The sequence below is a fragment of the Chiloscyllium plagiosum genome, unplaced genomic scaffold (genome assembly GCF_037043375.1).
Source record: "Chiloscyllium plagiosum isolate Xiang-an unplaced genomic scaffold, Cpla_swu_hap1 HiC_scaffold_3, whole genome shotgun sequence".
Lineage (NCBI taxonomy): Eukaryota > Metazoa > Chordata > Chondrichthyes > Orectolobiformes > Hemiscylliidae > Chiloscyllium > Chiloscyllium plagiosum.
Window position 1 is genome coordinate 55,333,024 of NW_028270141.1, and position 22,928 is coordinate 55,355,951.

The 22,928-nt window shown below is 39.1% G+C and overlaps 2 protein-coding genes across 4 annotated transcripts in view; one reads left to right on the forward strand and one right to left on the reverse strand.

Moving 5' to 3' along the window:
* Positions 1-20,216, forward strand: part of col19a1 (collagen, type XIX, alpha 1) — a 422,382-nt gene extending 402,166 nt beyond the window's left edge. For 2 of the 3 annotated variants that reach the window (XM_087979446.1, XM_087979452.1), the window contains 2 exons: positions 8,578-8,655; positions 11,883-20,216. In XM_087979446.1, coding sequence (XP_087835572.1) covers positions 8,578-8,655; positions 11,883-12,016 — 212 coding nt within the window. In that variant the 3' untranslated portion in view covers positions 12,017-20,216. Of the gene's footprint in view, positions 1-761; positions 2,753-8,577; positions 8,656-11,882 lie in introns of those variants that run through there. The other variant, XM_087979458.1, reaches the window with a different exon arrangement.
* The window catches only part of col9a1b (collagen, type IX, alpha 1b), a 151,741-nt gene continuing 148,900 nt past the window's right edge, over positions 20,088-22,928 (reverse strand). Inside the window, exon 32 of the mRNA XM_043681717.2 lies at positions 20,088-21,101. Within this exon, the coding sequence (XP_043537652.2) occupies positions 20,917-21,101 (185 nt within the window). The 3' untranslated portion in view covers positions 20,088-20,916. The remainder of the gene's footprint in view (positions 21,102-22,928) is intronic.

A 22,928-nucleotide genomic window follows, 5' to 3' on the forward strand; every position in this document is an offset into this window, starting at 1 on the left:
TGGATCCCAATTTATAAACATCTGTCTTTTACAAGCACTCATAATTACAAATGAGATCTTAAGAATCCAGCATGCAAACATTCATTCATACAAAAGCGACTTACCAATGTACTCAGGAACCAAACCCATTTGTAACCTGGGGACTGCCTTTACACCTAAATTCTCATACTGAACCTCACCCAGTTGATTTATGGCTGTCTGTAATAGACATCTGCCTCTCCTCCAGTTTCCAGTTTCCGTCCATTGAGATATTATATATTATAATCTGGCCATTGCATTTGGAATGTTTATTTTTTTCAAAGCTCCAAATATGTCTCTTGACATTATTCCTAACACCTGAATTGTGCGAAAATCTAGATTTAATGGACAATTTTCGACTTTGATTCATTCTTTGCTAGAGTCTTGAGATTATAGAAGTCTTGATCTCCCTGATTTATTCCTCTTAAAGCAAGTGTGCATCACCAGGAACATAGCTTCTTGATAAAATTGCATCTTGCCTGCTAGATTAATCATTCAGTGCTGGGTGTTAATTTACATGGTGGGCCATAGCCCTTTACTTGCACGTCTCAGTTAAAACTTAACAGTAATCAATGTAATAATGCAAAAACACACCCCATTTCTTCAGCTATTAATGCTATCGATAAAGTAGTTTATACATGTTACTCCAGTTCATTAAGCCATACTTAAGCAAAATTGTTCATTAATAATAACTTTCTGTCTTCACCTCTGCGCGTGAAATATCCATTTTATTTCCCTTTCAGGAATACAAAATGAAAAGGACAAGCGATGAAGTATGACCTTGATCATTTTTTAAGCTTTATCTGTGGACTCCAGTGGAACAAAGAGGATCTATTCAATGCTGTTTGAAATACATTAGTGCTCAGGCCAAATGGACACTTCAATGAAAAAGAGCAATTTGGATTGTTTAAGTATCCAAGACTTCTAATAATGCTGGGCTGCTTGCCAGAAAAACAAAACCTTGTCAATGTTCCAGTTGCAGTTTTGCTTCCTTGGGTTTGGGAGCTCCACATTAACAGGGGTTAATATTCTTTCCCTATGGTGGAAGAGTCTCCCTGACACATTCACTATACATTGGTATTCCATAAGATTTTCTTTACCTTCAGAGGACTTGGCATTACTACTTTGGATTATAACTATTGGACTGTTTTTTTGTCTTCTTGGAAACTTTGCTCTACAGTTTTTGATTTTTTTTAGTAAATTCTTTGAACTTTTCAACATTGCCTCTTTGTCAGTTTCTTTTTGTGTCACTCCTGCTAAACAAAGGTTGTTACAGGAGATACCGATGCTTCTATATTATAGAATGATTAAGATACAAATTCCCAACTTACGACATCTGACTTATGAATGCTCATATTTATGAACAAGATCCCATATTATTATTATTTTTAAAGATCCAGCATATGGACATTCACTTGTACTTACTATTGGCTATTTTATATTGTACTGTATTGTGTTCCAACTTGCGTACAAAACAACTTATGAACGTACTGAGGAACAGAACCTGTTACTAAGCCAGGGACTGCCTTTACACCTTTATTCCAGTGCTAAATCTTGTTCTGTTGATTTATGGCTGTGGATTTATTTTCGAAAACTCACATAGCTAACTTTTCTTGTGCATTCCCACTGGAAACCCATTCAGTCACCTTGGAATGCGTGCACCTCATTGTTCTTTATTAAGAACTGATAATGAAGAACAATACAGCATAGGAACAGGCCATCCAGCCCTCCAAGCCTGCACCAAAGCATTTTGCCCTTCCATACTAAAACTATCTTCACCTACAAGATCCTTCCTTATCACGTATTCATCCAGGTGCTTGTTGAATGGTGTTATTGTGTTTGCTACCACTGCCTCCTCTGGTAGCAACTTCCAGACACACACTACCTTTTGTGTGGAAAACTTGCCTTGCACATCTCTTTTAAACTTACCCCTCCCCTCCTCTCCCCTGTTTCCACTAAACCTCAGTATAATGTATTGGGGAAATGCAATGAAATAAACATGAAATTCAAAGCTAGCCCAATGGTGACAATGCAACCACTGTCAATTGTTATGAAAATCCATCAGGTTCAGTATTTAAAGAAGGAAATCTGGCATTCTTACCTGGTATGGCAATGTGAATCCAGACCCACAGCAATGTGTTTAACTCTCAACTACCCTCCAGGAAACAAAGGATGGGCAATAAATGCTGCCTTAGCCAGTGATGTCGAATATATAAAAATAAATATCTGACCTCTGATTTCTATGATTCTACAATCTAAATTTAAATACCAAAGTGGCAATTATTTTCTACCTGCATGTTGAAATGTCAGATTCTCTGCACACTGTATTTTCCTCACAGGGGACTTCACCTGGTTACATTTTGTAGATATATCAATTCTCACTTATCTGGAAAGAGACTTTTCAACAGTGCTTTAAACTGTGACCTCTTTTAATTTGTTTTTATAAACTTCCACTTCCACACAGTTAAATTGGTCCCTGATCTGTCTTGACAATCAAAGTCTCAACTATCCAAAAGTGACAATTCTCTGATTTTCTGTCTCTAGGTAGATTCTGATGGCATGTGTAAATTATTATTTGCACATAGGTCTTTCTGTAACTGTGCAGAAGAAATGCTGTTTTAAGATCTGATGTCTTTGCCTGCAGGAATCATGACTGACTGATTTATATGGTTTTCTTTGTTTCTTCATCAGCAACCAGGCCTTCAGCTGTCAAAACCCTTAGCCAAAGTCTTCGAACTTTCTTCTCCAAATACCTCCCTCCTTGTCCTTTTTAAAGATCTGCGTGTAACCTACCTTATTGAGTAAATTTTAATCAATTGTCCTATTTATCTCTGTTGCTCAATTTCAAATTTTCTTGACTGCATTTTGCAAATGCCTTATGACATTCTTCCATTATTTCATGAGGCTTTACAAAACAGTTATGTTTTAGACTATCTCTTTAATTTAAGCTAAAATTGAATAATGAAAAGAGTCATGTGATCTGCAATGGGTTCGACTTGATAACCAGCTGTGACTTGGTGATCATGGAGACTGGAAGGTGGGGACTGCTTGGGAATGAAGGAAGATGGTTGAGTTGAGATTAAATGGTATTGAAATGTATATGCCAGCACTTGAGAATCACTGCAGAAACTGTTCCTGGTTTAGCAGACGTTCTGTGTAGATGCCCAGCAGATGCTGATGGCAAGCTGGCCTTGTAATCAAAAGGAATGAACCAGCAGGAATTTATTTTTAAAATCTCTCTGAAAGAATCATCCTGATGTGGCTGAGAGAAGGAATCACTGAGACTTTTACTTTTGTTGTTGCCACAATATTTCCTACATTCGGATTTATTTCTGATTAAAATGTACTGGAATCTTCAAAATTGTTAATTAAAATAAATCTGAAAAAAACCTATCTAACGAAGGATATTAAAGTCCTTTTCAAAAATGCCTTCTAGCATATGTTCTGGATTTCACCCAATTGCAAAAAAATGTTTGTTTTAGTGTGAATGCAATGCAAATGATCATAATCCATTAATGCCAGATTTTGGTAATTAGTGCTAATGCATGAATACTGTACTTGTTCTACTCACTTTTGTCTGGCAAGTCGCTTAGTTTTGACCTACTGAGCAAAAATCATGTTTATTTTTGTTTCTTTTTGGTTATTTTTTAAAGGTTCTCCAAGTATTTTAGTGTCTTATTTCTTGAGTTAAAGTCTCTCATCCCTTCAGACTGTTTTGTTTTGGAGTGAATGTTATTTCTTGCCACAACAGTAGAGTCATGGAGATGTACAGCATGGACACAGACCCTTTGGTCCAACTTGTCCATGCCGACCAGATATCCCAACCCAATCTAGATCCACCTTGACCCATATCCCTCCAAACCCTTACTATTCATATGCCCATCCAGATGCCTTTTAAATGTTGCAATTGTACTAACTTCCACCACTTCCTCTGGCAGCTCATTTCATACACATACCACCCTCTGTGTGGAAAGTTGCCTCTTAAGTCTCTTTTATATCTTCCCCTCTCACCCTAAACCTATGCCCTCTAGTTCTGGACTCCCCCCACCCCAGGGAAAAGTCTTTATCTATTTATCCTATCCATGCCCCTCATGATTTTATAAACCTCTATAAGATCACCCCCAGCCTCTGACGCTCCAGGGAAAACAACACTAGCCTATTCAACCTCTCCATATAGCTCCCTCTCCAACCCTGGCAACATCCTTGTAAATCTTTTCTGAACCCTTTCAAGTTTCACAACATCATTCTGTTAGGGAGAAGACCAGAATTGCATGCAATATTCCCACAGTGGCCTAACCAATGTCCTGTACAGCCTCAACATGACCTCCCAACTCCTCTACTCAATACTCTGACCAATAAAAGAAAGCATTCCAAATACCTTCTTCACTATCCTATCTACCTGCAACTCCACTTTCAAGGAGCTATGAACCTGCACTCCAAGGTCTTTTTGTTCAACAACACTCCCTAGGCCCTTATCATTAAGTGTATAAGTCTTGCTAAGATTTGCTTTCCCAAAATGCAGCACCTCGCATTTAACTAAATTGAACGAATTACTTGGGGTGGCGCAGTGACTCAGTAGTTAGCACTGCTGCCTCACAGCACCAGGGACCCGCGTACAATTCCACCCTCAGGTGACTGTCTGTGTGGAGTTTGCACATTCTCCCTGTGTCTGCGTGATTTTCCTCCCACAGTCCAAAGATATGCAGGTTAGGCTAGGTGAATTGGTCATGCTAAATTGCCCTTAGAGTTAGGGGGAATGAGTCTGGGTCAGGTAGACAATATACAATAGACAATAGACAATAGGTGCAGGAGTAGGCCATTCTGCCCTTCGAGCCTGCACCACCATTCAACATGATCATGGCTGATCATTCTTAACTAAGCGACTTGCCAGACAAAAGTGAGTAGAACAAGTACAGTATTCATGCATTAGCACTAATTACCAAAATCTGGCATTAATGGATTATGATCATTTGCATTGCATTCACACTAAAACAAACATTTTTTTGCAATTGGGTGAAATCCAGAACATATGCTAGAAGGCATTTTTGAAAAGGACTTTAATATCCCTCATTAGATAGTTTTTTTTCAGATTTATTTTAATCATCTCCATAACCCTTGATTCCACTATCCTTGAGACCTCTATCCAACTCTTTGTTAAATGAAGCCAGAGACTGGGCCTCCACTGCCCTCTGGGGAAGAGCATTCCACACTGCCACCACTCTCTGGGTTACTCTTTGGTGGGTCGGTGTAGACAGTTGGGCCGAAGAGCCTGTTTCCACACTGTAGGTAATCCAATCTAAAATCTAAACTCCATCTGCCACTTCTCAGCCCATTGGCCCATCTGATCAACATCCCATTGTAATTTGGGGTAACCTTCTTCGCTGTCCACGATACCTCCAATTTTGGTGTCATCAGCAAACTTACCAATTAGACCTCCAAATCATTTATATAAATTACGAAAAGTAGTGGTCCTAGCACCGATCCTTGTGGCACTCCACTGGTCACAGGCCCTCCAGTCTGAAAAACATCTCTCTACCACCACTCTCTGTCTTCTACCTTTGAGTCAGTTCTGTATCCAATGGCTAACTCTCCCTGTATTCCAAGAGATCTAACCTTGCTAACCAGTCTCCCATGGGGAACCTATTCAAATGCCTTACTGAAGTCCATATAGATCACATCTACTGCTCTGCCTTCATCAATCCTCTTTGTTACTTCTTCAAAAATTTAAATCAAGTTTGTGAGACATGACTTCCCACGCATAAAGCCATGTTGACTATTCCTAATCAGTCCTTGCCTTTCCAAATACATGTACATCCTGTCCCTCAGGATTCCTTCCAACAACTTGCCCACCACCGACATCAGGCTCACTGGTCTAGTTCTAAACTAGAGCTTCTCTTCATCAGGTTGAGAGCTGAAACTTTGAGATTGTGAGCCCTGAGGCCACAATTTCCACCATGGTGCTCTGACCAAGGTATACCAGCTGTAACAGCTGTGTTCCCACTCTCTCCAGTCTCAGTCAGAGCTCATGACAATTTACAAACTTCACAATGGGGTCATAGATGGAAGGAAGCTTGAGAGGCACTCTTCTAAATATTCTAAAAGTGTTCTGCATGGATAATACCTTCTTAATGAAGGCAATTGTTTGTTTTAATATTTTATTCAAATATCTTTTAATAAATACTGATGAAGCATCCAATTTAATGCAAATCAAGCCTTCAGTCTTTCTCAACTAATTACTTTTTGTGGTGATGAAACACCTGCAATAGAATCTTGCTAAGAAGTTAGAGTCTCATCTGTCAGCTGGCTAACTCGCAAGAAAACCAGGCTCCCTCTTCCAGGAAAGCCCATCGCCACCGAATCACATGCCAATTAGGCAGTGGATGAAGTCACTGGTGTGGCCCATTGCACAACAAATACCAAGTCATTATAAACAGCTCAGTACTGCTGTCTGTGAAAACTCTGGCACACTACTTAAATCTCTAGTTCAAACTTATCCTCATCACTTACAAATTTCCCAATTTGCAGAAAATCATCAATTTCAAAAATTACAAATGAATGCAAGATAAATCAAAAATTAAGGCTAGTTGTCAAGTACATGGAGGGACTTTGATTTTAAATGCAGTAATCTGTTAGGGGGAGATTAAGTATTAAAGAAATATAAAATACAGGTGATGACATTGCAAATTGTCAGTGCAATGCAATATTGGTTCACCTTATTTAGGGAAGGATGTTAATACATTGGAGTCAGTTCATAGAAAGTTTAATAGACTAATGGACAGGAATGGACAGGTTTGTCTTTTGATGTGAGGTTGGATTGATAGGTGAAGAAAGTGGAGTTGAGGATTATCAGATCAGCAATGATCCCATTGAATGGTGGAGCAGACTCTGAATAGCCTACTTCTGAGCTGAATAGCCTACTTCTGCTCCCACATCTTATGGTTTTATGGCCAGTCTTGTATCCACTCGTGTTTAGAAGGGCAAGAGGCAACTTGATTGAAACATACAAGATCTTGAGGGGTCTTAACAGGGTAATTGTGAAGAAGACGTTTCCTGTTAGGAGAGAATCTAGGACTACGAATCACTATTTAAAAATCAAGCGTTGCTAATTTAAAGGAAAGATGAAGGGATTTTTTTCTCACTGAGGCTTGTCATTCTTTGCAATACTCTCCTTGAAAAGGTGCTGAAGGCAGAATTCTTGAATCTTAAGACGTTGGTGGATAGATTAGTTAAGGAGGAGGGAGAAATCGTTATTGGGAATGTGGATTTGAGGTTACAATCATATAGTCCTTGATCCTATAGGATAGTAGAGCAGGCTCAAGGGGATGACTAGCCTACCCCTGCTCCTTGTGTATGTTTTTATGTAAATTTTAACACACTGAGAATCTTGGATGGTAAATGTAGAGCTTAGGAGGAAAGGGAATAAAAATCCAAAACGGCAATGATTACAGTAATCCCAATGAAACAGTGGGGTGCAAGATTGGTTCTGACCATGGGAGAGTCTATGTTCTAAATTTGAGAAAGGATCGCTGATCGAGTAACAACAATTTCCAATCCCCTGTCTGAGAATAGCAGAACTGTGCTAGGACTCTTCAAGCATTATCCCCACCCCCAAACCAGACAATCTGACAGTACTCGGATAACTGCAGCTTGGTAGAAATTTGAATGTTGTCACAAGGAAAAGGTGAGATTTTGGCACTCACGAGGAAATAAGTCATCTTCTGAGGCACTGATTCAGACTGCTTGAGTCAGATGAATGACTCTTGGAATAACAGCAATAATCAAATGGAAAGGTTGTTGTGTCATCATAGTCTTACCAGACCATAGGGCTGCTCACTCATTAGCAAGAGAGATGACTCATAGTGATTTGATCTCAGCCAGTGATGGGAAATGAACCCACATTGGGGTGGCACAGTGGCTCAGTGGTTAGCACTGCTGCCTCACAGCACCAGGGTCCCAGGTTTGATTCCAGCCTGTGGAGTTTGCACATTCTCCCTGTGTCTGCGTGGGTTTGCTCCGGTTTCCTCCCACAGTCCAAAGATGTGCAGGTTAGGTGAATTGGCCATTGCTAAATTACCCATAGTATTAGATGCATTAATCAGGGGAATGAATGGGTCTGGATGGGTTGCTCTTTGGAGGATCGGTGTGGACTTGTTGGACTTTTTCCACACTGTAGGGAATCTAATCTAATTATTGGTATCATACTGCTTTGCAAACCAACCATCCAGCCAACTGAGCTAAACCAACCATCCATGCTTTGGGAGGTTTCTCACAATAACTTCACTTATTGTATTGCAAATTGGAAACTCCAGAGTCTTTATTGTTGGATGTGTTGGTGAACCTGCAGTAAATTCATTCCAGGCTATGGTTCATGGTTCAAGCGATCATTGTTTGAAAGTGTTGTTGTATCTGATAATTGGCAGCCATCAGAGAATTCTGCCCAAGGTATTAAGACAAATCACCATCAGTTCCTAAACTTTAAAGCAGTATGCACTCCTGAGTTACCTCTGACAGGAGCCTGCAACTTGTATTGATCCTTAATTTTGTGTTTCGCCTGGACAGGTTACAGAGGTCAGAAAGGTGAAAGAGGTGAACCTGGAATCACACTTCCTGGTGTTGTTGGTCCCCGTGGTCCTCCAGGTATGAAGTAACCTCATGACTCATTTTCTAACTTTGCCTTCTTTCTGCTGTTTGTGATTCATGATGAAGCAGGAACATAATGAAGTAGAGCTGTCAGCATAGTAATTCTGTCTTTGTTGCACAATGGTCATAGCTTGTACCTAATATTCTACCTACATGAATTGGGCAAGCCAAGTATCAAGATTCCCACTAGTCAATATGAATTATTTTAGATAATTGGTTCCCCAATCACAATTCAGTCAATTTAATCTATTCACTACTCACAATGTAGTCTCCTCTACAGTGGGATGACAAAACCCAGAATGTGGGACCGCTTTATGGAACATCAGAGACAATTATTCTGAATTCCAGTTGCCTGCTACTGCTACACACAACCATCTTTATTGGCCAATATTTCTGTCTTCGGCCTGCTGCAGAGCTCCAGTGAGGCGCAGCACAAGTTGGATGAACAGCATCTCCTTTTCTACTTGGGGACCCAGCAGCCTTCAGAACTCAATATCTATTTTAATTATTTTAGAACTTCAACATCTTTCATGTTCCTTACCCACCCTAACACCTCAGACTCTTACATGACATGGCTGCTTCTCAGCATAGCCAACCCATTTTCACCTAATAATGCTCCAGCATTATCAGCTTTTCTTTCTCCCTGGCACACTACCATCTATCCTTTTGTCTCTGTAACTTACTTTCTCTCTACAGCCACACTTTTTGACTCTGACTCTCTAGCATCTGCAGTCCTCATTTTTCCAAATTGTCAATAGTGGGAAATCAATCTTGATAAGGTCAGGATTGCTAAAGTCAATAGTGAGGATGGTCAGCATTGGTACAATTAGGATTTGGAAGTTCAGGATTGCAAAAATCAGTATTAGAAAACGATATTAATAGAAAAATCAATACTGTGACTATTATATTGGGGAAGGTCAGTATTGGAAAGACAATTTGAGAACGGTCAAAATTGGGAAGGTTAATGCTATAATTTTCAGATCTGAGGAAGCGTCACTGAACCCAAAACCTTAACTCTGATTTCTGTCCACAGATGCTGCCAGTCCTGCTGAGCTTTTCCAGAAATTTCTGATTTGTTTCTGATTTCCAACATTCATAGTTCTTTCAGTTTTTATGATTTTTGGTATTGGGGAAGGTCATTTTTGGGGAAGGTCAGTTTTGGGATTGGTCAGTATTGGCAAAGGACATTTTTGAAGAAGGCCAGTTTTGAGAATGGTCAGTATTTGGATGGTCAATATTAGGTGCAATCATTATTGGGGGCGGTCATTATTGGGAATGGTCAATATCGGGGGCAGTCAATATCAGGGTGGTCATTATTGGGGATTGTCAATATGTGGAATGTGTTAATTGAGTAAGGTCACTTTTGGCGAAGATCTTCCATGCGTCATTTTACAATAGTGACAAATGTAATTTTGATTTTGGGATGAATACAACATAAAGAAATCTCCACTCTACCAACCCCTACACTCCACCAGACTTATGTAGATTATCCAATTGTGCTCATTTTTCTGGCCTTTCCTAATATTAATGTTCCTACTTTGCCTCTGTCCACAGGTAATGTTGACAATAGAATCTGTTTAATTACTCTGCAGGTGAATGCATTCTCTTGAACCAGCTATAGCTATTCTGGAAAGCAAAATGAATTAATTCTAGTGAACAGTTTTCAGTGCAAAGCTGACACCCTGCTCACTCCTAATGCTATAATGATCTTTGAGTTATTCCTGATTATATCTGGTTATTTGCCTCTTGCTTTTGTGATGTTATGATGAACACAACGAGCAATGATGGTTCAATTGATGGCATTCATGTAAAATGGATTGATAGTAAATTAGTGACTTATTTACATCAAGTTCATTTCTGTTTCAATAAAATCCCCTTCATTGTCCTCCTATTTTCTCACTTTGCTATCCACTTGACTTCTTATCTTCTCTTTTACCATTTTGACATAGCTTTTTCTCTTTTTCAAATTATGATTATTCATGTGATTTGGTTTAAAATTACTGTTATAAATTTAACTGTTCAAAATTATTGTTACAATTTTTCCCTGCCCTTTCACTTTTTCTACTCCCACAGACTATCTGAATGCTTAGTATAACTCTGGTCACCAGGAAGAATGTAGAGGCTTTGGAGAGGGTGCAAAAGAGGTTTACCAGGATCCTGTCTGGATTAGAATTAGAATTAGAATTTCCTTTATTGTCACATATACTCAATGAGTATAGTGAAAAGTTCATTTGTCACCAATTACAGCATCTACCTCGATACAAAAGTATCTAGGTTCAGCTTCTTTAGTGACAAGATCTTAGACAATAGAGAAATAAAATGTCCACTATGACAGAAATAAAAGGCCAGTACAGCACATCAATTGGCACCAAGTTTCCAGTCTGCCCTGGGCCTGTCTCCACAGTGCACTGCACATGCCACACTGCTGCAGGGGCCCAGGAGGTCACCACACAATGCCAGGAGGCCCCTACAAGAGGCTGGGAGGTCACCATGGGAGGCCACTGCATGAGGCCAGGAGTTGTCACCAGAGGCTGCAAGTCGTCACTTACCAGAGACTGGGAATCATCGCCAGAGACTGGGAATTGTCACCAGAGGCCAGAGTCGCGGAGAAAACAGCCCTAAGAGGAAGAAAAAGAGGAGATAAAGAAGAAAAGAATTATGGGTGGAAAGGATGGACTTCAGCTGCTGCCATCTTGAGTTTTACGAGCTATAAAGACAGGCTAAAAAAACTGGGGTTATTTTCTCTAGAGTGGCAGGGGGACTTGATAAAAGTCTATGAAATTATGAGATGCACAGATAGGGTTGACAGTCAGAATCTTTTTCCCAGCATTTAAGCTGAGAAACAGAAAGTTTGAAGGAGATGTGAGGATAAGCTTTTACACAGAGAGTGGTAGGAGTCTTGAACATGCTGCCAGGAGTAGTGATGGAGGCAGATACGATAGGAGTGTTTAAGTGACTTTTGTTAAGCACATGAATATGCAAGGAATGGTGGGATAGGGACGTAACGCAGACCAAAAAGATTAGTTTAATTTGGCATCATGTTCGGCTCAACATCATGGGCTGAAGGACCCTTTCCTGTGCTCTACAGTTCTATGTTAACAAAATGACAGTCGAATTTGAAATAGCTTTTTCAATTGGAATGGCTTTCTGTCTGATAGTTCGACAGGCAAGTGCTACTGATGTCTGTGAACCATTCACCTGACTGCCTCTCTTATGTGTTTCAGGCTTGCCAGGATTAGGAACAGTAGGTCCTCCTGGTGCACAAGGCATCACTGGTCCTCCAGGGCAAGATGGAAAATGTGATCCTTCAAACTGTCTCTTTCCTGAAAGCTTACTACAACCACCTCCAAAAGGATAAAAGAAAGTCCAGCTTTTAGCCAGATATATCTTGTCTGGCAGTTTGGAACTTCTCGAACACGTGTTACAATCCAGACAGTACAGGAACCCAAACTCTTTTCTTTGCAATTTACAAAACTGTATGGGTAATTCCTGGTGTGTAGGTCAAATGCTGATCAAGGCTCATTCAGAATGGAGTCTTTCTGTGTTCCAGTCTGACTACAAATGTTATATTCACAATTTAATTGAGAAAGGGTTGTGTCGAGCATGGAACACAGCACTGCAATAGTTATTTGCATTTACAAATCTAACTGATAGATTTGGTCAGTGATTCTGTTACTTGTCCTTAATATATTGTCTTGTGGGGGATCTGTCTGGTAAAATATCTCAGCAACTTTCCATACAATTCAATGAAATACATATCATATCAATGGGCAATGGCTGTTTGTACACAACATCAATCCCCCTTGTTCTCATTCCGTTTACTATCACTTACTCTCATAGAAAATAAAAAAAACCTCGGCACAGGAGACCATATGGCCCATTATGCCTATGCTGGCTGTTTGAATGAGCTATCGAATTTATCCCACTTTCTTCATGACCTGCCAAGTATTTCTTTTCAAGTATTTGCATTTTGCATTTTGAACTTTATTATTGATTCTGCTTCTAGCACCTTTAAAAATCTTATTTTATCTGTAGTATTGACTATTGAAAAACATAAATAACCTTGGACCTAATGGCTACAGTTCTGCAATCTTAATTAACAAAATGGAGTAATTATACATTAGAGCTATGATTGTTTATTATCTTAAACTTCCTTTGCTGCTTTTGTCTCTTCAGTTCAATCATTACAAGGCGACATTACAAACCAAACCATCTCCTGAATTACTTTTCCATGGGTTACATTTTTTAATCACTTATTTCTGTGAAGTAAACAATTTGTGCTTCACAAGTTGTTATTGCTTTTGCAGTGCATGTTACACAATGATCCATGCAACTGACTGCTGGTCAGGTAAATTGCATCACAATTCAGTAGCTCCCTCTCATGATGTTGGATTCGAGGAGTCTGAAAAATGTTTGATAATGAAACTGTGTGATAATGTATGCTTTTCCCCTCAACACTTTAATAGTATGTACTTTAAGCAACAAAATGCTTTATTTAAACAGAAAAGAAAACCTTAAGTCCCTGTTTTTGACTGGTACGCTGGCTTAACATTGTTGTTGATTACTTTCCACACTTGTAATGCACAAACACTGAGTGGGCCGCTGTTTAGCTGCAATCTTTAATTGGAACTGTGTGGAACAAAGACTATTCCAAAGAGTGCTATGTGTATATTTTGAATTTTTTTAGTTAACGATAACAATATTTAATTTGCTTACTGCTTGGAATCTCCGATGCCGGCTTTTAAACGTAGATGTTGATTTAATTCAAATATGATTGAAGTTGGTAGATCTTATTTTTTATAAAATGTAAGATTGCTATTATTTTATTTTCATATTTGTGTGATAAATATTATTTTCTAAGTGTTGCATTGAGTTGCTGCAAATCATAGATTGTATTATGATTGTTGCTCCAAAGCTGTTAACGACAGCAGATAATTTTCTCCCTTTACATATTGGCATGTTTTTATATTACCAGTTTATCTGAATGAGATGTATATGCTGTCATTTCTTATATGTTACTGAAAACGAGAACTTCATCTGCTGCTGTGTGCTGATGCCAGTTCCTTTGATCAAAAATAGAGGAGTTTGTTTAATATGAATTGTTAGCAGAAGTATCTCCTGTTAAGAGCATTCCATTCCTGACCTTGCCTCCAGCAGTATTTGGACACTTAAAACAATGCACAATTGGCCAGACAGGAGCTGAAACATGAATTCATTCTTCAGTACGAATGTACCATGGTTGGAAAATCTCTTTCTGATCTGACCTGTCTTCATGATCCCTTAGAGATGCAGTGATAGACTTTTTACCTTCAACAAGATATTTGTACATGATGACGTTATACTTATGTTAGCTCCAATAGCATAAGAATTACGCATGTACAATGTGGTATTGAAAGATTTGAAAAATATTTATTATATCTCCTGATATCTGCATATATTACAATTACAGATTTACAGTTACAGCCCTGTCTGGGTTAATTGTGAGTAATTCAATTACAAACATCTGCAAGCTTCCCTCAACATATTGCGCATTAGTTGTTCGACATAATACACCTTAAGATTAATAAACATGTTAACTACTTTTACAGAGTGACATTGTAATGTTGTACAATGGTCTGAGCATCAGACATTAGGCAGGTCTTTCCAAAAACTACCACAGTCATGATGGGCTGTGTAGCATCCTTCTGCCCTGTATGATAGTACAATCAGAAAACATAACCTGGTTTTCTCAGCAGGAATGGAAGGAAAAGTAATTGAATGTAAATATAAATTTTTTGTCATTTTTAGCTCTGACTTCCAACATTAATATTATCTTTTTGACATTTTCTTCAGCTTTGGTAAAGTTCATAATGTTCAAAAGTTTAAACAATTTGGTATCAGCCAAATTTAATATTCACGAGATTGATTTAATCCTTGCCCTTCTTTTTCCCTCCTTGTTCCGGAACTGATGCTGCCTGGATTTATAGTATTGTTTTAAACCTGCACCAAGTTGCTTTCAAAGGGTGTTGTCATGAATGTCTGCTCATGGGATTACTTGAGACCAACAGAAAATGCTGTTATTTTGAATTGTCCTGGAATCATAATGACAGTGTAATTGCTGTAAAACATTAATTTCAGAATTAAGGCTGGTGAATGCTCTTGTAAAAGAATGCAGAAACACTTGTGAATATTTACTGTTATTGTTGCTAAGTTTTTTTTCTGCAGTCATTAATGTGACTACATCTCTGTCATTGCTTATGAAAGCATATTGTATTGTGAAGACAGACACTTAAATAACAATTTTGTTAAATTGATGGATTTATGTTTCCTTTCACAGAACAAATCCAGATCTATATGTTGTTTAATTGCATGATCGCAATGAAGAAAAAAATGTTTAAGACTTCAATCTACAGTTGATGGGTGAAAGTGATGATACCAGCTGGATTTATCACTCAGTACCCTGTACACAGTGTCCTACCTCACTTGAGGGCTAGTGTTGATATGAATTTGCAAAATACATTATTTTATTGTGGCATTAATTCATTTTCTTATTATAATGAATGTAGTTTTCTTCAGTCTTACATGAAATGATCTTAATTTCCATATTATTGGCTTATTCAGTGACAGTTCACATTATTTAGAGAAGGTTCCTTTTTATTTGTTTGATTCCTTTTTGATTGTCTCCATTCTCCAGAGGAGTTGAGGTCTAGAACCTTAACTGTTTCAGATGTTGTATCTTGTCCAGGAGTTGTACCTCACGGTTCAGTGATGATGCTGCTCAGGAGGAAGGATAGCCAAGCTTTACTCCATCCTCGCTCTCTTCCTCCCATGCAGCAAGGGGCATGTTCCATCAAGAACATGCTTGGGGAATCCAGATTGATTTTGCTCCATTTCAGCGATGGGGAAAGGAAACCGGTGATACAGCTCCAACATGCCACCCTGGGTAAGACCAGTCAACTCAGTCATTGACCAGGGATCAAACTGTCTCCAGCTTCACTTTTCACTGGCTCAAGTAATCAGATAGGAGGACAGAGAAGTATTATATTTCAGTTTGAATTACAAATGGATCGGGATGTTGGGGCAGCCGGTGTTTTTACTTCTACTGGAGCTTCATACTGTACATGTTTAACTTAAAGTGTAAGCAAGTTATTGATTCGATTTCTTTATATTATTCAATACAATTTTTTTCTTTGTTAAGTATAGATTGTTGGAAGCTTTCATAACTCCTATTCCTACCTTCTGATTTTCAATGAGTTTTTGAATCATGTTAAATTCTGTACTGTGACCTAATAAAGTATGTCTTGAGATACATTCAGTTTATTTCTTCATGATGAATTCTTATTTTATAAGCATGTATTTGCAAGTTAAAGAACATCAGAGCACGGAGGGGAAACAGAGTCGAGGGGATAGATTTAAGATGTTGGGACTATTCTTCTCGCGGAAAAAAATGCGAACAGATTTGATAGAGATTTTCAAAATCATGAGCAGACTGAATAAACTAAAAATGTTCCTGCAAAGGAAGCAAATTGAGAGAGTTTAGAATTAAAGCAATGTGCAAATGAATCAAGGGTGATGTGAGAAAACACATTTTCACAGTGACTAATTAGAAAATGGAGTGCACTGCCAGAAAATATGATGGAGGCAGGTTCAAATGAAGCATTTAAAAGGGTATTTGATGATTATTTGGATAGTAATGATGTGCAGAGATATGGGGAAATGGTAGATACTGGCACAGGAAAATAGAATGTGCTGGTACAATATGCTGAATGGACTTCCTTCTGTCTGACTGGAGCATAGGAGGTTGAGGGGTGACCTTATAGAGGTTTATGAAATCATGAGGAGCATAGATAAGGTGAATAGCAAAGGTCTTTTCCCTAGGGTAGGGGAGTTCAAAATTAGAGGGCATGTTTGTAAGATGAGAGGAGAAAGATTTAAAAGGGGCCTGCGAGCAACTTTTTCACACGAGGTTGGTTCAAATTTGAAATGAATTATCAAAAGAAGTGGCAGATGCGGGTACCATTACACATTTGAAAGATATTTGAAAAAGTATATCAATAGGAAAAGTTTAGAGGGATATGGGCCAAACATGGGCAAGTGGGACTAGTTTAGTTTGGGTAACTTGATTGGCATGGCCAGGTTGTACTGAAGGGGCCTGCTTTCATGCTGTGTACTCTATAGTAGTTCTGTGATTTTGAGTCAAAATACATTTTCTCTATTACATATTGGAATTGACTTTCTATGACTGCTGGAAAATTATATTTTAGAATTTCATATGCTGCAGTTAAATGATGCTTCAGAGATAAGACCAAATGAAAATGATGCATATCACAGGCAATCGAGGCGTTAATTGAATTAGTAGAGCTTGACATTTTGCACTGCACTATGTGTCCTTGTCAGAGAATCATTCTTTGCTTTATCAAGTGAAGGAACTTCAGACTTTTGTTTGAAAGGATCTTCAGAGGGAATTGAATATTCCACAGGTCCCTGCTGCTGGAGAAACTGCAGAGGAGTGCAGCTTTATGTCAATCTGTGGAAAAATGCCCCTCCTTTTGCTTGTACCAGGAAATCAGGCCAGTTTCCAATTGCTCTTGTGGCATGCAAAGCGAACTTGTGTTTGTTTCCATATAGGAAGTGGGTGATATCAGTGTTTTCTTCTGAGGAGCATGATTCACTCAGTTAGGCTTTGTCGCTCACATGCCCAATGGAATACATTCTCCATTGATTTAGAGACTGGCTCTCATTCTGATATGGTAATATCATTTTCAAATTTGAACACAGGCAATTCTGTCAAACGGGTATGTGCCACTGTCGATATGAGCCACTTCATGCCTTCCTTCATTCAGCCCCATCTCCATATCCTTTGATGTTCCCACCACTGCCATGTATTTATCCAGTTTCAAACACATAAATAGTCTTCATCTCAACTACTGTTTGTGGTGTGCTTCTATTAGTAACTATAGTGTCAACACTTCTCCTCTGTCTCTAATTGTGAGCATTAAGCACTGACCCCCTTCCCCCATGAATCCAGCATAAGTAGCTGCATACTGAACGCCCTCGGATCCAGTATGAGCAACTGTACAATGATCCCATGGATCTACTTTGGCACTTACACACTGATTCCCTGGATCCACTCTGAACATCTACACATTGACACCTTGGATCCACTGTGTGCACCTACAAATTGACCTCATGGGAGCATCTTCACAATGACCATTGTGGCACCTGCACACTGATCCCCACTGGATTCAGTGTGACTTCACTCTGACCCCTGCTAGATTGTGTGTGTATGTGTCTTCATACTGACCCACTGTATGCTTTAACACCCACAACCTGAATCTTGTGTGTATCTTCACACTGACCTACTTTATCCAGTGTGAGTGCTTTCGCAATTAGCTCAGCCTTCATGCACCAACTACGGAATGGTGTGAGGTAGCAGCAGCAACAAACAATGCTGAAATACCAGTGGAGATGCCATCCGATACCAAAATGGCCCCACTGTACTGAAATACTGAAATCTGGTACTGTACAATACCAGATGTTAGCCGTTCTAATCTCCAGTGAGACTACGTCAATGTACTGGAAACTCATGGGTTTTCTAACCTCTGGAAGAGAAAATCATTGCATGATAATTTTTTTAAAAATCCGTTCATGCATCATGAATGTCACTAGCCAGCCTGCATTTATTGCCCAAGCCCAATTTCCCTTGAGGTGGTGGTGATGAGCTGCCTTCTTGAATTGCTGCAGTCCGGGTGCTGTGGGTTGACCCACAGTGTGCTTAGGCAGGGAATTCCAATTTTTTGATCCCAGCATATATTTCCAAGTCAGTATGATGTGTGGCTTGATGGGGACCTTGTAGATGGTGACATTCCCATATATCTGCTGCCCTTGACCTTCTAGGTGTGGTGTGTTTGGGTGTGCAGGGTTTGGAAGATCAATCTAAGAATCTTTGTCAAATTTCTGCAGTGCATTTTGTAGATAGCATGAACTGCTGCTACTGAGTGTCAGTGGTGGAGGAGATGGATGCTTGTTGATATGGTGCCGATCAAGTAAACTGCTTTGTCTTGGATGGCATCAAGCTTCTTGAGTGTTGTTGGAGCTGCACCCATCCAGGCATGAATGCAGTATTCCATCACACTCCTGACTTGTGCCTTGTAGATGATGAACAGACTTTGGGGAATCAGGAGGTGAGTTACTCACTGCAGTATTCCCAGCTCTTCTAGCCCCTGTGTTTATGTAGTGAATCCAGTTGAGTTTGTAATCAATGGTAACCCCCAGGATATTGATAGTGGTTGATTCAGTGATGGTAACACCAATCAATGTCAAGGGCTCTTGATTGTCTCTTACTGGAGATGGTCATAACCTGGCATTTGTGTAGTAAGAATGTTACTTGCCATGTCTCTGGATATGTTTCAGATCTTGTTGCATTTGAATATGGATTGCAGCATTGAACTTGAAGATTGTTTTAAAAACTAATATGCTGTTAAACCTTTTCATCATGCACACATCCGGAGAGAATTGTAAGAATGCCAAATCTCAAAGGGGACAACAATTTATACTATGTGAGAAGAGGGTAAAGATTAGTTAGCAACGGAACTCTGATTGGTCAATGCCTTGCCATGAGGATAACTTGAAGTAATGTCTATTCCCCAAGCTTTTGTTTGAGAGAGCATGTTCTTTCCATTTTCTCTGTTTACAGCATGCAGATAAATATGGGCTCTAGTATGCATTAGTGAGCTACACTGACAGCAATCTGGTCAGTTTAAAACTGGTTGTTAAGCATAATTCATAAAATAGTCTGGATTATTTAGCAAGCGTTATATAATCGTGAAATCACAACTAATTTCAGGACATTATGCTTTGAGTTTAAAAGGCATTGGTTAGTTGAGTAAAGGCGGTACACTGCCTGTTCCAAACAACCAAACACAACTGTTTGATATATTTCACTACTCATTGAAGGGTACAGCCTACATACTCGCATTTTAGTAATGCTGACATTTTGTATTCTTGCAATCCTATTCTGATGAGTTATTACTTAAACTCTCCAGCATTGATTATTTCATTATAAATCACCATCATATCCTGTCCATAGCAGCACCCAGCTCAAATGATTTTGTGTGCCATATGTGTGCCAGCACCTGATTATCTGAAAAAGAATATTTCTTTCAAAAGTGAGCACAATTTTATGATGTCCAATTTTTTATAACAAATCAGAATGAAAAAATCTTCAAACTGGTTAAATGTTCAAGAAAGAACTTGTTAAATTAGTCACTTATTGCAAATAAATGGTGTGATACTTTTAATCCTTTTTTTTACAAAGAACACAAAGTCATGTACACTGCAAATCTCTTGTCTAGAGAATAATTTGGAAACACACAGGGATAGGAGCTTTGTGATCAAATTGTGCTACTAGCTATTCAATACTTTAAACTGACCATTCATGGAAAAGCATGGACACATTAATAATATTTTTATTTATTATATTCTTCTGGTACAATGAAAAGATGTCAATTTTGAGAATTAAAATAAATAAGTTTTTTTAACAAAGTATATCTGTTTCTGGTTTTTATCATTGAGAATACCTAAAGGCCACATAATCTCAGATGACATAACCTTGAGGGCACAAGTTAATACTCACTATTTTTCTTATACACAAGACCAAAGTGGTTGAGATGAAGTATTCAATGTCCATATTTTTTAATTCATTTACCAAGAATGATTTTTCTTGATTATTTTTTGAAAATCAGGTATTTACAGAGATTTACAGTGCACAAGGTATTCAATGTGGCATGTTTCAACATGAACGGTCACTGATGATCACTTCTGTACAAATTCAAATCTTCAGGGGTTTCCTGTTAAAAGGTTTAGTATACAATATAGTACATACACCCAGAAAAACAGCAGAAACAAGTTATCAATTAATTTCTTAAATTGTGGTTTATCTAATTCACAACATCAAAAGGAGGATATAATTTCTGAGGCAATTACTTATTGTGTAACACACCATGGTAGGAAGGTTATCAGCAATTCATCACAAGCACATTTTCTTTTTGGGTATCTCCTAATCTCCCTGGAATTCCAATTGAGAATTATCATTATTGAGCACCATCTACTGGAATAAGGTCATCATGTACCATTTCCCTGTCATGACAAAACAGTGTTAAAAAATAAAAATATTGAATTCCACATTCCAGATTAAAGTCAACATGTTTTTTTTTTATTGGGTCACTTCCTCTTCTCTGCAATATGCTCCACATCCTAAAAGTGGGCTCTCCTAGAATTTCATGGTCCTTTCACATTTTCTGGAGGTGGCGCCCGTAAAGCTTGAGTGCAGGCAGAGGACTCACAGTATCCAGGAGTCCCTGCACGACCAGGTGGACCAGGGATACCAGGCTGACCACTCTTTCCAGGTAAGCCTCTAGGACCATCACGGCCGTCTCTACCAAAGCTATTTTTCCCGGGTTCCCCTGTAAGACATGAAAGCAATGAGATGATCAATATTGCATATAGAATTGCAACAGGTTGCTAATCTATTGAACAAAGAATAAAGAAAATTTACAGCCCAAGAACAGGCCTTTCGGCCCTCCAAGCCTGAGCCGATCCAAATCCACTGTCAAAACCTATCGCCCAATGCCTAAAGATCTGTATCCTTCTGCTTTCCACCTACTCATGCATCTGTCCAGACGCACCTTAAATGAATCTACTGTGCTTGCCTCTACTACCTCTGCTGGCAATGCATTCCAGGCACCTAACACCCTCTGTGTAAAGTACTTGCCGTATATATCTCCCTTAAACCTTTCACCTTTCACCTTGAACACTTGGCCTTTCGTTATTGAATCCTTCACCCTGGGAAAAAGCTTATCTCTATCTACCCTGTCTATACCCTTCATGATTTTGTAGATCTCAATCAGGTCCCCCCTCAATGTCCTTTTTTTCTAATGAAAACAATCCTAACCTACTCAACTCTCTTCATAGCTTGCACCTTCCGTATCAGGCAACATCCTCATAAACCTTCTCTGCACTCTCTCCAAAGCGTTCACATCCTTTTGGTAATGTGGCAACCAAAACTGTACACAGTATTCTAAGTTCAGTCGAATCAATGTCTTGTACAATTTTAACATGACCTGCCAGCTCTCATACTCAATACCCTATCCGATGAAGGCAAGCATACCATATGCCTTCCTGACCACTCTATCCACCTGTGCAGCCACCTTCAGGGTGCAATGGACTTGAATCTCCAGATCTCTCTACTCATCAACGTTTCCCAAGGCTCTTCTGTTTACAGTATAGATCACTCTAGAATTAGACTTCCCAAAATGCATCACCTCACATTTGCCTGGATTGAACTCCATCTGCCACTTCTCTGTCCAACTCTCCAGTCTAATTATATTCTCCTGTATTTTTTGACAGTCCCCTATGCTACTCCACCAATCTTCGTGTCATCTGCAAACTTACTGATCAGACTAACAATGCCCTCTTCTAGATCATTTATGCATATTACAAACAACAGTGGCCCAGCACTGATCCCTGTAGAACACCACTGGTCACCTTTCTCCATTTCAAGAAACTCCCTTCAACTACTACTCTCTGTCTCCTGTTGCTCAACCAGTTCTTTATTCACCTAGCTAGAATACCCTGCACACCATGTGACTTCACTTTCTCCATTGGTTTACCATGGGGAACCTTATCAAATGCCTTACTAAAGTCCATGTATATGACATCTTCCTTCATCTATCAACTTAGTCACTTCCTCGAAGAACTCTATTAAGTTGGTAAGGTATGATCTACCCCATACAAAACCATGTTGCCTGTTACTGATAAGCCCATTTGTTTCCAAATGTCAGGACCCCAGCTATTTCCTCTCTCACCTCCCTCAGCAATCTGGGATAGATCCCATGCGGTCCTGGGGATCTGTCCACTTTAATATCCTTTAGTCTACCCAACACACCTTCCCTCCTTATGTCAATATGATTCAGAGTAAACAAACTTCTATCTCTAATCTCAGCATTCTTCACCTCCCATTCCTCATTGACATTCCATCTAAACTGGTTTCTTTCTTCAATGTTCCTTCTCTATTTCCTTTGATGGGAAATCAAGGCTAAGGACCTTGAACCTAGAGCTCATCCATTCCGCTGGAGTACTTTTATCATATGAAGAGTAATGCAGATCTTCTTTCCAACAAGCTGTTGTGGATACCGGGAGACAGCTGATGCTTTCTAAACAAAGACTGACAGATTGTTAAAAAAAAAAACAGAGAATGCTGGACAAACTCAGTAGGTCTGGCAGCATCTGTT